The sequence below is a fragment of the Oncorhynchus mykiss genome, chromosome 25, assembly GCF_057628025.1.
Source record: "Oncorhynchus mykiss isolate SJ-2025 chromosome 25, ASM5762802v1, whole genome shotgun sequence".
In the NCBI taxonomy this organism is placed as follows: domain Eukaryota; kingdom Metazoa; phylum Chordata; class Actinopteri; order Salmoniformes; family Salmonidae; genus Oncorhynchus; species Oncorhynchus mykiss.
Window position 1 is genome coordinate 52,826,780 of NC_143046.1, and position 17,375 is coordinate 52,844,154.

Consider the following 17,375-nt stretch of genomic DNA (forward strand, 5'->3'; position numbering starts at 1 on the left):
AGTGGTGGGACGGAGGGGGCAGGGCATGTTGGGAAGGCCTTTGTAGAGCGGCGAAATTCTGTTTACTGACATCGGAAACCGGCTGAGAGAGAACTGCCAAGTAATCGAGTTGGCCAAAATATTAACGTTAAAAAGGGAATGAAAAAAAAACAATTACTTGCTTGTGTGGTGCCCCGAACCTCAAGCTTAGCGGGGCTAAGCTTGAACTCAATAAATCCTCGACCAAGGTTATACTCTCAACACTGAAAACGCCACATGGAAAAAAAGACCACGGAAATAGCTGACCATATGTCCAGTGTAATTTGACCTGCCCCTTCTTGTTTGTTATATTGGAAGAGGAAAGTTCCACAGCCCTCGACAGGGGTAGCTCGCGTGGTCAGCTGGTGCTAGATTTAATCTGGGCGAGTCTATAATTACTATTTATATCAACACGGTGCCAGAATGCACATTTCACAGCTAAGCGACTGTCTCAAACCAGCTGTCCCTCTCTCGCCCAGTCCCCAAGGGCTCCTCGATGGCACCTCTTAGCCATGGGGTGGATGCACTTCAGTCGCAAATGCCACCGGGCCAAAAGGGACTTGGAAACAGAGGGCAAGCCAGAAGAAAGTAAGGCTAGCTATGCCTGGAACAAAGGAGTTGGGTTGTTCCACAAAATGGGATATTACATTTTAAGTGCAAATTGTGCACCAATACTGAATTTTAAAAGCCTGTTAAATAAAATGAAGTACCATTTAATATAGACCACATGGAGAATTCTATAAACGTGTTTTTTATATGAATAATGGCTTAGTAAGTGCCAACATTCTGCATTTTGACGTCCCTCACTTCTAGGTAGATTTTCACCCATTTAATCAACATTTCTTCAACCACCATTTAGTGTTGTGCTGTATACTGAAACGTCTTCCGATACTCGAGCATGAAAAACTGCTCGGTACTAGAATGTGTGTCTCAAGGATCAAGTCTCAGCCCAGTCGATGTCCCCCTTTATAGCATGAGTGGACCGTGCCTGCTTCACTTAGCCTGCACGGGGAGCCTAAGTCTGGGCCGCATCATGTTCACTCCCCATTCATGCTGCACGTGTTAAAACACTAATAAGACTTGGCATGTAGAATCTGCTCGCCAAACAAAATATCCATACAGGCTAGAACACTTTACAATGCAAGAAGGTACCAGTAGCTTCCAGATTTGTACGCCACCTTTCCATGTTCGCTTACAGCTGAAGCTTGATTCAATTCACTACCCTAGAACTTCGTTAGAAACACAACATTTGCCGATTGATTTTAAATGAATGCAGTTTTGGTGACAGTCTCACGTCTCTCCCAAATATCTCTTGCCTCAGCGAACTTTGCTCGTGAACTACATCCTTACCGGTTAACTTCTTTGGGATAGGGGGCAGTATTTACCACGTCCGGATGAAAAGCGTGCCCAGAGTAAACTGCCTGCTACTCAGGCCCAGAAGCTAGGATATGCATATTATTAAAATATTTGGATAGAAAAGTGATGTTTCTAAAACTGTTTGAATGATGTCTGTGTATAACAGAAATCATATGGCAGGTGAAAACCTGAGAAAAATCCAAGTCGGAAATCTGAGGTTTGTAGTTAAGTGATTGCCTGTCCAATATACAGTGTGAATGGGGTCAGATTGCACTTCCTAAGGCTTCCACTAGATGTCAACAGTCTTTAGAACGTTGTTTCAGGCGTCTTTTGTGAAGAGGGGGGGGGGGAATAATACCAGTCACAGTAGATGCCTTAGCTGAAAGCCTTTAGTTGTTGATCGCGCGCGGCCGTAAGCGCGAGCTCCGTTCCCATTCCTTTCCTAAACACAAAGGAATTGTCCGGTTGGAATATTGAGGTTTTGATAACCTCCTAAAATTTGATTATATACACATTGTTTGGCATGTTTCTACAAACTGTAATGGAACTTTTTTGACTTTGTCTGGACTTTGGTGAACTAAATGCGCAAACAAAAGGAGGTATTTGGACATAAATATGGACTTTACCGAACAAAGCAAACATTTGTGGAACTGGGATTCCGATGAAGATCAAAGGTAAGTGAATATTTATAATGCTATTTCTGACTTTTGTTTACTCCACAACATGGCCTGTATCTGTATGGCTTGTTTTGGTGGCTGAGCGCTGTACTCAGATTAATAGCATGGTGTGCTTTTGCCGTAAAGCTTTCTTGAAATCCGACAGCAGTTGCATTGAGGAGAAGTTTCTTTAACTTCTTGGTGACAGGGGGCAGTATTTTCATGGCCGGATGAAATGCATGACCAAATTCAACTGCCTGCTACTCATCCCAAGAAGATATGCATATTAGTAGATTTGGATAGAACACACTGAAGTATCTAAAACTCTTTGAATCATGTCTGTGTATAACAGAACTTATGTAGCAGGCGAAAACCCTGAGGACAAACCATTCAGATGTATTTTTTTGGTTCACTTTTCAATGGGTTTTCAGTGGGAATCCAGATTTTTAAAGGGACCTTCTTGCAGTTCCTATCGCTTCCACTGGATGTCAACAGTCTTTAGAAATTGGTTGAGGTTCTTCCTTTGTGTAATGAAGTACGGCCATCTTGAACGAGGGTCACTTGAAGTGTACTGTTAGAGGCACGTGACCAGAACGCATGCTTCAGATTGTTTTCCTCCAGTTTTGAACACAGATCATCCAGTCTTCAATTTTACCGATTATTTACGTAAAAAAAATATAAAAAAAATAAAAATAAATAAATATATAAAATAGTATTACAAAAGTAGTTACAAAGGTTCACAGGTAACTTGAGATATTTTGTAGTCACGTTGAGCAAGTTGGAACCAGTGTTTTTCTGGATCAAACGCTCCAAATAAATGGACATTTTGGATATATAGACGGAATTAAACAAAAGGACCATTTGATGTTTATGGGACATATTGGAGTGCCAACGAAAGAAGCTCGTCAAAGGCATGATTTATATTTCTGCGTTGTGTCGCGCCTGCAGGGTTGAAATATGGTTTCTCTTTGTTTACCGAGGTGCTATCCTCAGATAATATCATCGTTTGCTTTCACCGAAAAGCCATTTTGAAATCTGACATGTTGGCTGGATTCACAACAAGTGTACCTTTAATTTGCTATCTTGCATGTGTGATTTAATGAACGTTTGATTTGAATTTTTCGCTCTGCATTTTCCCTGGCTTTTGGCCAGGTGGGACGCTTGCTTATACCAAAGTCAAATTGATTGTATAATCAATGCATTCGTGCATGACAGTCTCTGAAAAGTTAACTTATTGAATTATATTTATCTGAAGATGCACAACGATTAAACAGAGCAGTAGCAGAGTTGGTCTGGATCAAGTATCATTGTGTTTTATACACGTCCCCACTATGATGTTTGAATAATGCTGAAAATGATAATGCCCTTTTAGTGTAAGCCGTTTGAAAAGGCCGCCTGAAATTTGCCTGTTTTGGTGCGATGGAGTTCTGGCCTGCCTGCAGACAAAAATTAGTTAGACGAATAAGAAAGCAGTCCAAATCTGCCAATAACAGCTAGTTTTCCCCTCCTCTCAGTCCACTCCCAGACAGTAGTAGCAAAATTTGTGCTTGGAAATTGCTCTTTGATAAGAAGCCACTTGCTTCTACTGACCATTTTAGTTGAAAACAAAATCATATTAAAAAAAAGGTACTTAAATTGTTACCCAGAAACGATTTGATAAAGATAACGGCTGCATTGGACCTTTAACAATAAATAAATTGTGACGCTTGCACACAAGCTTAAATTCCCTTGTCACAGGGGGATTTATGGCTGACTTATGAAATTGTCAATCCTGTTAGTTATACATGTTACTTCATTTGGCACCTTAAGTCTTTTTTAATTCTCTTGCAATGGGAACACATGTTTATTAATTTGAACGTGTGCTCTTTATGACAGCATGTTAAAAAAAATAGGTGAAATCATATTTGACCAAGTCAGACTTCTCAAAAAGCACCAAATTGGTGAAACAAACCAGCTATACTTATGTTTAACTTCTTTGGCATACTGGTTATTGTTCAGAATTTCAGATGACTGACGTTCCCAAAGTAAACTACCTGTTACTCAGGCCCAGAAGCAAGGATAAGCATGTAATTGGTAGCATTGGATAGACAACACTGAAGTTTCTAAAATAATGATCATTTAATTATGATAACCAGAGGAAAATCCATCCAGATTTTTTTTGTTGTTGTTGTCGTCACAGGTCATTTCAATGCTAGCCTATGGGATATACAAATAGATAGGAACTACAATCTGGGTCCTATGGCTTCCACTAGATGTCAGTCCTTAGAATGGGTTTCAGGCTTGTTTATGGAAAAATTAGCAAGTAGTTGGATAAACTACATGGTGTCTCATTAGAAAAGTAGTCTTTTTGGCATGTGAAAGAGGTGCACGCTCTTCATTATTTATCTTCCCTAGTGAACATACTATTCTCCTTAAATGTTATCATTTATTTAGATATTAGAGTACCTGAGGATTAATTATAAACATTGTTTGACTAGTTTGGATGAACTTTACCGGTAACTTCTGGATTCATTTGTATGCATGTTGAACGAGTGGATTACTGAGATGATTGGCGCCAACTAAAAACTTTGGATATAAAGAAGCAGTTTATCAAACAAAAAATCAACCATTCATTGTGTAGCTGGGACCCTTGGGATTGCAAACAGAGGAAGAGCTGCAAAGGTAGGTGATTTATTTCATTGACAATTGTGATTTTGTGACGCTTGAAAAATGTATTTTATGTGGGGGCGCTGTCCTCAGATAACTGCATGGTATGCTTTCGCCGTAAAGCCTTTTTGAAATCTGACAACACGGTTGGATTAACAAGAAGTTAAGCTTTTAAATGATCTATGACACTTGTATTTTCATGAATGTTTAATATTACGATTTTTGTATTTCGCTCTGCAGTTTCACTGGATGTTGTCGTAGGTGTCCCGCTAGCGGTTCATGCGCCCTAACAGGTTTAAGGAGCCCTCTTAAAAAAAAACTTTCAAAAGGGGAACTAAGTTGAAGCGCTTATAAATTACATCACAGTCCCAACTGCTTTTGCCATGTCCAAGCGCTTCTGAATTCCACCTCCATCTTTTCCAAGACAACATTTCTCCACAGTTCCTAAAGCACCAGAAGGAACTGCAGTCTAAAAGCTCTCATACAAGCTTCATAAAGCATGAGCAAGCATTGGTTGAATCAAGATGTATCTGGGAAGAGTCACCTCAGTCTGTACAACAATCCAAGTGTGCTTGCAGTGCCAAATGTCCAATCATATCAATTGCCAATCCAGGCGTTGAAATTCCTCGAACTCAATAGAGCATTCTGCTGAGAATTGCAACACCTCCTACAGAAAGGCCATTGCAGTGAGCCGCTTCTGAAGACATGGTTAGAGGCAACTACAATCTAAGCCCTGAAATTTTATTTTAAAACACAAAGTTGGTATTTTCACAACCACCTTCAAAAAAGGCACAGTTCTCCAGGAGTTGGGTTGTGATCATAGTAGCGTGAACACATTGTCTCCAGTGGTTGATGTCTCCAGCACATAAGATATTTTTTCCCTGTGTTTGCAGAGGTCCCCCGTGATTTAGGCCTTGTTTGATCAGAGGACAGAGCATCGCCTGAGGGACAGGTTAATATCCTCTGTCTCCCCTGTCTGCACTGCCACATCAAGGCTCAGAGACATGGAGGTGGGGGGGTGGGGACAGGGTGGTGACTTAAGACAGCTGACAGATGCGTCTCATTATTGTGACTGGGCGATAAACTTAGCATTGCCTTTTTAAAAGGTTTGGGCTATCAAGTGCACAATCTGTACAATTTGTAACATCAGAGGCCTGTGGGGTTGGACCGAACAGAGCGGAAGTCAATATGCATGGAGCTCAGAATTTTGGCTAGTTGGTGCACACGTCTAATTGACTTCAGTGGTATTTATGTGGTCTTGTAGTAGTTGTCATTTGAACAACTTTAAATAGATGTTGACCTACGTGCATAGGCATCCACCAGAACCGGAGTTTCTTGAATAAGCCCCAGCGACAGCCTGCCACCTCAAACAGCCCAGCCCCAGCGTCATCCCTGGGGCTCCAGTCCCCTGCATCCATGGCTCAATTTCTTTCACATTAACTCACACACCAACCCCCCCCCCCCCTAGCTCTGTCACATACTGCCCCCCATTGCTCCAGCCACTGGTGGGCTGGGCCTGCCCCTGGAGGGAGCTGCAAACTGAATTATTGAGAGCTGAAAATGGCAGGGTAATGGCTCCTGAATAAACAGACTGCATTATCCCCTGCTGCCTCTGTTTCCAGGGAAGTTTGGGAGAACACAGGGCAGTTCAGGGAGGGGAAACTACAGCTGGCTGACAGAGGGAAGGTGTCCTTGGTTATGAGGGAAGAATGCTCTCCCGTGTGGTACTGTTAGTGGCAGTGCTAGGGGTGACAAGAGCTGGAGGGTCTAATTAATTTAAACACTTATTTTCAGGTAAGTTGATTGAAAACACATTCATATAGTTACACCAAGGGGAAGTGTTGCCTTCTCTGCCTACCATACCTACTACCCCATTCTCACCCCTGTGTGAGCCCCAGTCAATTTTTACCTCTGAAATTGTCAATTTCTGGGACAGAAATAAAATCAAACTTACGAGGCATAATCTATATTAATATTTTGTTACTCCATTTTATATTGCACTCTTAAAAGCATCACCCTTGTCTTTTCCAGAAACATATTTATTAGAGGCAGTTAAAACTGCTGGTCCGTTTATCGGCCTGTAATTGCAGCGAGCATCAGACAGGTCTCAGGGCCATAGAAAGACAAATGAAGGGAGATAAGGTTTGATGACCCATGGTAGCTTAAGATTATAAAAGTAATCAGATGAGCTGCTAGGAGCAGTCATCTAAATGAGGTGTGCGTTGGCATTTGCGTGTAAAACCTCTAATGCACAAATCTAATTCTGAAAAAAGATCAGAATTAGCACACACAAAAACTAACCAGCGCTGTGATAATGAACAGACGCCAAGGGAGATTAAAATAAATGGAAAACAAGCCAAGAATGAGGGTGGTGTTAAAGAAAGATGCAAGTTATCCACCCCTAGAGCTGTAAACTGGAGCTTCTAGGAGTGAGGCTCCGGTGGGAATTCTCCCATTGTTGCGTTCTGCTGCTGCCCCTCTTCCAGCGAAGCAGCAGAGCCTCCAGGCAGGTGGGGGGGTCCTTCGTGGAGGGGATAAAGGACACTTCTCCCGCCTTACTTATGCAAATGCATGTAATGTAGCCCTGCTGCCTAACAAATTAACTACACTCAGGCGGCAGATGAAGAGAGGGGGGAAAGGAACCAAACCAGCCAAAACACATCTGGCTACGAAATAATGTGCTGTTGCATTGTCAATGTTGTGAAAGGTGTCGTAGAAATGTTTGGCATTTGCTTTCAAAATATCTCAGAAATGTCTCAGACTATAAGGAGGCAGCTAAGTCAAGTCACGTATGAAAAGTGAAGAATTCCACAGTGGTTACATCAAAACTAAGTAGTAACAGTGATAGATCAGTCTAACGTTGTGTTTGACCCTTCCTCTACTTGGGTTGCCACCATATATCCAGGATATGGCAGATCAACTATATTCAGCCGAGGGCCAAATTTGCAAGGGTATGATCAGGGGGCAGAAACAATTACCAATAATTTGTAGAATACAAATTGACAGCAAGAAACAAAAACAGATATATTTGACAAAAATATTTTTAAACCTTGCTTACATTTGTTTACGGTCACCTCTTATGCGCAGGAATACTTTGGAACAGATTTTCACAACGGAGCTGATTTGCTGGTGTTTTTACAGTCTTATGTCCAACAAATTAAAAAATATGATTTTGTTTGTCAGAAAACTTGCGGGAGGTGGGTAAATAAAATCAGTTGGGCAACCCTGGTTTTTGAGAAGAGGACACGTGACGTTGGTGCCCTTTCAGAAATCCAAACAGCTCTGAACCACACCGTGGCCAAGCCCAGAATAGACCCAGCACTTTGCCCGGGCCTGCCCTTGTCACTTTAGAGGGCACTTTCCATCGAGAAGCCTTTCCATAACCTAGAGTTAAGTATCTTTCACGCTTTATGTAGGCTGTATCGTTAGCTTGTGGGCTATAGCTCAAAATTACTGGGGGGGGGGGGGGGGGGGGGGTCATGGCTAACTACCTCACACGTTGAGTAACTAATCAAAATGGCTGTTCTACGACAAGCTGGTTGGAAGTGAGTCTTAAATCCAAGTCTGTTCTTGCAAAAAAAGTTAATTGGGGAAGGGGGGGGGGGGGGGGGCAAATAAACCAATGAGCTCACCTTCTTTCTGTCTCTCATGGAGCTCTTTCCTCGCACCATGATTTTGCATCCAGTTTCTGCTTCCAGTTGTTTGGCGGTGAGTCCGCGAGGCCCCAGGATTCTTCCCACAAAGTTGTACTGCAGAGAGGGGGGGGGAAGAAAAACGTTAGCTCAAAGGGGCGAGTGAACAACTTGTCACTTGCGGGGCAGATATGACCCACAATTCGATGCAAACTGTAGTGACATGTCAAACTCGTAACGATGAAGTGTCAAATGTAATCAACAGGGCTGCATTTTCAGCATGTCAGAAAAGTATGAAGCTAGCTTCCTAAACAAAACAAAATCTACAGATTTTAGCATTGGCAAATTGGCTTAGTCTTGTAGTGAGGAGCCTATACAACATTGCTAGGTTCATAAACATTTTTTTTCAATAAATCACCAAACTATCTAGCTACCTGACAGGAGTGCTAGCTAGATACTTTAGCTTACTAGGTACATTAATAGCTTTTGGTTGGTTGTTTTTAAGCTCAGATTCAAGATTTCCACCAAGGACATCTCTTCTTCAATCATCACTCCCCCTCGCTCGGGCAAGGATGTGACTATGTAAAACGTCATTCATGGGCTGAGGGTTTATGACCAAGGGTCGTCTACTTTTGAGTTCGAAACGCAGACAGAATTGTTCAAACTCTCATTTAATAAGCTTCAGTCAATCTCTTTTGCTCTGCTCTTCCATAGCGCTCAACATGTGATATCGGTTCATTGCTACCATGACAGCAGTTTCCAGACAACAAGTAAACAGTGTGACCTTAAGGGCCCCCTTCTTTTTCCTGGCCTAATATAAAAACGGAATAAATTCAAGAGCAGTGTACAAGTCTCACGTTCCCGATGGTGCACCCTGCTGCCTCGAAAATATTACGGAACCACACTGGGCTCGCCAGAAAGCAGGCTGAAAATGAATTATTTGAGGGGAAAATAGAAATGAAACTACTTTCAGGGAATTATGGGGGGGGAGTGAGGAGGTGAAGGCTCTGCTCGACAATTTTCTTATCGAGGCCCTTTCACTCGTGAGTGGCTTTGCGGCTTTGTACCAAAGGGAACGTATTTACAGACGTAATCCTCTCCACTTGAAACTGGTTTCCACTAGGATAAAGGAACAATGTCAAAAATAATCCACAACAATTTTTTGCCAAAACAAAAACAGAAGAATGGGTAGAGAAGGCAAGACAGTTGAAAAGGTAAACAAACTGGGCATGTTTACCACATGCAGTGCTAAGCTGAGAACGTGACGGGTATGAGATCCATAACTCTATTCAGAGGGGCATTTATCATACAAAAGTCCTAGATCTGTTCAATGGTCCTATCAGCACTAAGTTATGGTTGGCACAATTTTATTAGGTATGAAATCCATGCTTACTAAAGGCCAGCATTGTGCACATACGAGAGACATGTTGTAGTCATTCTAGGAGTTGCCTACTAACAAAGGCCTAACCTTTCCTTACCAGACCCTTTGCTTCCCTGTGGATTACGTTACTGTGGAGCTGACGAAGACAAGCGGGCAGGCTAGGCCAAAGTCTGGTGTGGGGGTGGTGACGGCAGGGCACCGGTTCTCCTGCTCCCTCTAGTCACCCAGTAGAGAATGTAGCGATAAACTCTGGCTGTGTTCCGATCCCCATGCCCCTTTAGGCAGCGGAGGAGCAAAATGTCGGTCTGCATCACGCGGGAAGCAGAAGGCGACAAGAGGACTAGCACCCAGGCACAGCCTCGACCCACGGTCGGCCACCAACGGCCTTCCGCCATCAGTCTAGCATCAGGAGCACACGCTCATAGACAAGAGGCGACAGGAGCAAGGTCCCTGGGTGAAGCATAACCTTTAAAAGCTAGCTAGTGCGCCCAAGCTTACTCTGTCATAAGATAAGAAAATAGCTAGAGCTAATGTCTTTGACAGTGCACACTGCATGATAATTCACACCGCCTGTCAGCATGGCTATGGATATTTAAGGTCAGACGAGCTCCGTGTTTATCAAACCCCAGCCAGTGACACAAATAATGCTTGCGTGGTATACTATAAATTACTGGCCAATTACTCTGCTATACATGTTTATTTGAAGACATAGCCAGAGAAACCCACACTAGCAGCTCTAATCCCCATGTGAGGAGAGTCGGTTTTGAAAGGAGTTCCTATACTGATAGGAAATATCCTTTTTGCCATGGATCGCTCTGCAACTGCTCTCAAGATAGAAGTGAATTCTCCCTTGCTATGAATATGTTGATATGCTGATTGTACATGACAGAGCAGGGGCTTGCTGGAAAGTGGGGGAATTGCACACTTTGAATACTGGGACAAGACAGAAATTACCACCATAAGTGGCAGGGCAGGTCCCACCCAAAGTTGAGCCAGTTTATCTAATGGCTTTAAAAAGACACCCCTTTGACATGCATGATAAGTGGTTCAAGGACATAGGGTTGTGGAGGTTGGGGGGGGACAGATCTATTGAGGGATGGGGTCTTTTCAGTATCCCCCCAGCAGCAGCCACGGTTTGGTGATGGCAACCATTGTGACCGAGAAAGGAGGGAGCAGGCGTCTGGCCAAGCTGTTAACGCACCCTCCACTCCAGGTAAATTCAGCGCTGCTCATAAACGCAGGGCCACAAACGTCTAGGACAGAAATACGATACACAGCACATAATTCAACAGCATAGAGGAGACAGCAGTGCTTTGACAAACAGGGGACTTGATATCAAAAGTCCACATGTGCAAGAACTGTCCCCATATGGCGTTGTAAACAACCCTCTTTAATCACCCCTTATTGCTCATTGTGGAACAGAGGCTATGCTGCAGCAAAGATTCTACATTTTCCCCTCAGGTGGTAACATTTAAAAATGTCGTCATTTTGCAGACTTATCTAGAGCGACTTACAATAATGAATGCATACATCTTTATATTGGTCCCCCGTGGGAATCGAACCCATTACCCTGGCATTGCAAGTGCCATGCTCTACCAACTACCAACCACCCTCATAAGCCATTGCAAAAAGCTAAAATGTGTGACCTATCAGAGAGGCGTTACAGTTCCAAGACCTGCCAGGAAGTCACTACTCGACCTTCCCTTCTAAAATAAAGTGGTTGTGTTCTAAAATGAGTCAGAGGCTGTGCCAGGAAATCCGGCCATTCTAAACCAAAAAGACACGCGTGAGTGAGCATGTATGTGGGGAAGGGGGGGGGTCATGTTGGCCAAAGGTCACGCTACCAGCTTCATCCCCCTGTTCCCTTGAATTGTCGGAAAGGGGCACTTAACTCTGGCGAAGGTTTGGTGGCATGCAAGGAATGTTTGGCTAAACAAGTCAGTATGTGTGCAGGTGTCACGTCATCCCTTTCAACAATCAAACATGGCTGACAACTGGTAGCTATGGCCACAGGGCGGTACTATAACAAGACAACGTCCATCTAGTTAAAGCACATGGTAAATATGAGCAGCTCCAACAGCCAGGCTGACTAACCAACCATATAATCAGCATCCATCAATTCTGTCAATCACTGGAGAGAAACCGATTTGATTTCCAGCAGTGACTGTACAAATTGCAAATGCAGGCTATGAACCTCCATCCCGCCACCTCCTCATCTCTTTTTTGTATCTGTTGAATGAAATGCATGCATAAGCGATCTATTTATTTTGCAAACTCAACAAGAACTCCGCTGGCTCTCTGCGGAGGCCGTTCTCAGAGCAGCCAATTCCCTTTCCTAATTTAAGGCATTAGGAGATTAGAGACACTGGGACCTTTCGCCACCAGTTTCTCTCCCTGACTTTCATCTCAGTTTCCTCCAGCCCCGGCGAATCAACACTCACAGCCACCGCCCTCCCCCCTGCCTGGGCCCCCACTTCCGAGGGCCTCCCAGGACGGGGGCTTAGAGTGACATTAAAAGGGGCTTTGTTTACCCCCCCTTATCGGCACTCAGCAGGCGGAGGGGGCTGACCGGGGGCGAGGAGAGAAACTCCTTGCCTACGCCCCGCTCTTCGCTCTGAAGTTGTCTGGCTCCCCTGGGCCCCAAAGCAGGGAGCAGGCGGGTTACCAATTTAAGGACGTATACAATGTAAAAATATTTGCCAGCCTCAACCGCAGCCCTGGATAAGGAAGTTTAAAATTATTAATATTTTTTTTATTTTATTTACTTGTTGGTGGCAATGTGCCTCACTGAGTGTATTGGGGGGGGGGGGGGGGGGGGGGGGGGGGTAGCAGGGATGAGAACAAATAATTATCTTAGGCCCACTGTGTAAATGAGCGACCCTTTTCATACAGTGAGAGTGCAACAAGAATGCCTACCTAAGGCACCGCACAGAGTTGCGACATGTTTCCCTGGGACACCCTGGGTTATTGTGGCACATATCCATATTGCCCGGTTCTTTTTACCAGGGGAGATGAGTATGGTCTGTTGGAACACATTTACATTGCAGAACATGACTGCAACCTCTCCCCATGCACTGTAGACATGTCTCTCAGCGGCATGACTGGCAAACTCAAAGCAGAAGTGACCTTCAAACCACAGAGGATATCCCCCCCCCCCCCCGCCCTCTTGCTGCTCTCCTAATAACACTCCTTGTACATAGGAGCCCTACCAAGCAGAGGTCTTGCAGGTACACACACTATTTGCTGCGCATATATGGCAGCACACCACAGACAGGGCTGTATACCTTCACCTCTACTCAACCCCAACAAAGTCCACTCCCACCTGCTGTTCTGACAGCGTCTGCAACTCAGACCTTTCTTCCCTGTGCTGCATCACATCCAGACCTCCCTTTGAATTTCTGTCTCTTCCCCCCCCCCCCTCACTAGAATAAATCAATACTCTTACTACTGTACATGCCGTCTCCCAGGTGACATTTGGGGTTTATCATTAATTCATCAGTGGCTGAACACTAGCTGGTGTATCATTCAATTAATCCGTTTTTCACCTTTGCTATGCTCCGTGCCCCCCTCCCAATCAGACAGACAGGAGAGGGGGAGAACAAGTGATTGGAGCACTGCGCTGCCCATTACTAATTAACCTCCGTCAAATAGCAGTGCCTGGGAACATCTGGAGGGTTCTCGTTCTCCAACCCAGACCCAGGGCATGTCTCACACGGGACTGGTGCCACCAGGGCTAACAAATTAGCCCCCTCTGCTCTACCTGGGTCATGTTCAGTAGGGCACAAAAATAGAAAACTTTCCAAAAGCAGTGAGGTAACTATTTAAACTTGTCCAATAACTTTGCTTGGTTGTAGAAAGTTTTGCTACCACGTGCTTTAAAATGAACACAACCCTGGGCAAGGGGGACTAGGATGGGATGGGTAATTGTACTGGGATAGCAGTTGCAGTGGTCCGAGATTAATTCCCAGAATAAGATTGTACCCTCAGTCTGGAGGGAGGATGGCTGGAGAAGCAAGCAAGAGGGAAAATGTGACCAGGTACTAGACTTGTGAAATTTTCGCATCAAAGCACACATTTAGCACCTAATCAGCTTGCCTTTGATACATTTGTTTGGGGGGGGGGTATATGGGGTTGCAGCAGAGGAAATGTGCCAAGTTGCAAGGGGGTAGGTGGGTGGGGGGAGGAAAATGGAGGATTGGCGCAGAAGGCAAAGTTCATGGACTAATATGCAAAGAGGCAGAAAAATCTCAATAACTGTTCAGAGCATCGAGTTAATCAGCATAAGTCAATCACGAACCCTCAGACGAGGCTGAGCGCACGCGCGTCAAGTCGCAGAGCATATACTGTGCAGACGATACAGCCCAATCGCCATCAGCAAATCACATATTCAAATAAGTTTAGTCAGTTCCTTTAATTGGGGTTACACTGTGCTTGCGGAGCTAAACAGGATCAGAACAAATATGATTTTTTTTTTTCTATCTGGGATGCCCCTGAATTGATTTCAAACTCTTTCCAGAAGACAAAAAACACTGACAGTCAATGCAATATTACACTGTACAAGCATATTGCACTGGTATGATTTCTGTATGTAGATTGTTACTGACAGGCTGGGTGTGAATGGAGCATATAAGGCCGTGTGTGTGTGTGTGTGTGTGTGAATATGTGTGTCGGCCAAGGGTAAGTGAATGAGTGTGCTTGCTGATCGCCTTCCGACAGCAGTCGCGGTTCAGATGTTTAATCCACCCGCCACAGGTCAATTACTGATGTTTGATCCCTCATGAAGAACACTTCATTCTCACTAGTCTACACCACAGGGAAAATGCATACACAGATCTGGATCCACATTCATCGCAACATCCTTTGACTCTTCCCTCTCTTTTCATCAGGCCTTCTCTGATCAACAAACTAATCCACTCCAACCGGACTTAAATCATGTTTGGGCTGTGACAGATCATAGGCTTTAGGTAGAGTACAGAAATCCTCAATTTCCATGCTCATCAGAAAAAAAATCAGCCCATCTCCAGCTCCATTAGTGTGGTGTGTGTGGCCATGTCTAATGACATGTTTCCCACGGGGGCCTGCTTAATTACTTTCTCTGTGGAGGGACCTGGCCCAGGGTCAGTGCACTAGACCGTCTACAACACGCTCCCTTCTTTCCTAACTTCTTTACCTCTGATGAAATCACCTTCTCACACACTGTGGCTAAGACTCAAATAAACGTGTAAGTGAAAAGGTCGCCTTCAGACCCTATACTACAACTAATAGACGTTACACATTTTATGAACAAAAAAATACCCACGGGTCAAAAAGGGGGGTTATCGTAATACAATCCCACTAGCCCCTGCTGGGTTGTGAAGACCTGCTGGTTTGTAGAGAAGACAGAGCCGAAATGGCAGTGGGACCTCGACTGATCATTATGGCTGACGGGGAGAGTGGTAAGCCAGACGAACGCATTTCCTTTTACCCTCGTCACTCTGGGTAAAAAAAGGACGCCAACTTGTCGCAGCGCTCACCCAATGACACACAGGGGTGGGTGTTGCTGCAGGCTTCTTGCCCACCTGCCAAAAGAATGTGTCCACAGTGGCCTTTAATGTCCCTAGCAGCGGCGATCGCTGAGGTGTAAAAAAATAAATAATCAGCTCTGCACACAGAAATTAACTAGATATGACACTGGCACTCTATTTTGCATTATTTCACTCAGGCTCACTCAGAGCCTTTCCCTCCAGCCCACAGAATGATTTATGCTGAACGGGAGCGGTTTTCTATTGAGGCAGATCAATTGTGACACGTTTATAAAAAAATACAAACATGTTAGACTACTTTTCACGACACGGTCGCTTACTGTAAAGTCATTGTTGTTACCGGGAGGGGAGGGTAGGTGTCATCTCCACAAATAGGTTAGGAAAAACAGACCCTAACCATCCGCAACGCAATTTAAGCGTTTCATTTTTTTCCATATGTAATCTTACATTTGTTGGCAGCGGTCTAAAAATCTTCAATGGCTTCCAAAATGGGGGATAATAAGAAATCCTACCAAAAATATACATGAACTGACTAACACGAAAGTGACAAAATAATCTGAGGAAACTGGGAGTAAATAAACACCTTCCACTTTCTAAAACGGGTTAATAAAGAGCCCACAGCGATTGTTTTTTTAAAGCACCGATTCATCACACACTGGGAAGTCATTTGAGACGCTCAATTGGAGTCATTTTGCTTCAAAATCCCCAGTAATAACCTGCAAATTAAGACTGGGAGAGGGGGTTCAAAACAGCTGTTACTGTGCCAACGGGTTCCGTTGCAGTCGAGGAGACTGAGGACTAATACAATTATTTGTAAACCCACAACAGCCGTGGTAGACTACAGTAAAGTTAGGGACAGTCACGACAGACAGCACATTCTAGTGGTGGTGGGGAAGAGATGAGGCCTATTTGAATACAGAATAATAAAAACTGACCCCAAAACATCATAGAATTAAGTTGGCAGCACAGAAGAACATTACTGAATCTGAAGACTAATGGACTAACAATCCATCAACTAATGTTGGATGGAATCTAGCCTAGTCATTCAACTTTATGCACAGCCAAAGCATGCTTAGGCAACACAGCCAGAAGACCTATAGGTGGCCAACGGCTCCTTCAAAAAAAATAACCCTTTCCAGTTTGACCTGTTTTCCAGACCAGTTGCGCAACAGCCTACGTCCAACAGGGTGTCCCATTTCATACACTCGGCAGGCAGCCTCAGGCAGGTGGGGGCTAGGCTTACCTCAGCCTAGAAAGACACCCACAATCCCTTACACTAAACACAACCCATTGGGGATCTTCAGGGGTGTGGAAGGGAGACAAACATGTGGTGAGTAAAGGAACAAGGGAGTGAAGTGACTCCATTTGGAGGTCAGAGGAAGAAATTAGGGTGAGGGTTTCCGCAGCCCATCCCAGGCTGCAAGGGAGCTAAACTGAATTTGATGGACAATCACTCCCCTCCGGTCACGACCTGCAGTCGCCTCCACGAGTGACGGGATGCCAGGCTTCGAAGGTGCCGTGCTGATGACATCAGCAAACATCTGTGTGTGCAAACACACATACTCTAGAGAGCTCACACCTCAGCGTGCACATGCAAAGGGAATTATAACACGGTCGTCTTGGCAGGACAAGTTATTTCGGTGAAATTGACATGCTGCACTGCAGCAAGGGACCAAGACAATCTAATTACTTGGTATTGGGGCTGGAGTGTTCGAGAGGAAGAAAATGGCTGAGAGAAAGATGTAACGAGACAGATGAAGGGAGAGCGTGCATGAGGGAAGTGGCAGAAAGAAGGGATGGAAAGAGGGGAAGGGAAGGAGTGGCAGAGGACAAAAAGGGACAGAAGTGGAAACCGGGGAAGAGGATATGAAAATGGGGAAAGGGAAAAATAATTGGGGGAGGGGGGAATAAGAAGATTGAGGAGAGGTAAGGATTATAAAGATAAATCTTCAGTGGCAGCTGTGTCATGCCAAGAGCTCAATATGTGGACTTGGAAAGCAGAACCATTGTCTTGGGAGCTCGGCGCACTCTACAAGTGCAAGGGTGCATCCCAAGTGGCACCCTATTCCCTCTACAGTGCACTACTTTTGACTAGAGCCTGATGGGCTCTGGTCAAAAGTAGTGCACTATGAAGGGAATGGGTTGCCATTTGAGACTCAGTAAG

At 44.4% G+C, this 17,375-nt stretch overlaps 1 protein-coding gene across 7 annotated transcripts in view; it reads right to left on the reverse strand.

The window, feature by feature from the left end:
- Positions 1 to 17,375, reverse strand: part of LOC110505280 (protein quaking-A) — a 91,188-nt gene that overhangs the window by 40,176 nt on the left and 33,637 nt on the right. For all 7 annotated transcript variants that reach the window (XM_090220491.1, XM_090220493.1, XM_090220492.1 and 4 more), the window contains exon 3: positions 8,309 to 8,425. In XM_090220491.1, coding sequence (XP_090076617.1) covers positions 8,309 to 8,425 — 117 coding nt within the window. The remainder of the gene's footprint in view (positions 1 to 8,308; positions 8,426 to 17,375) is intronic.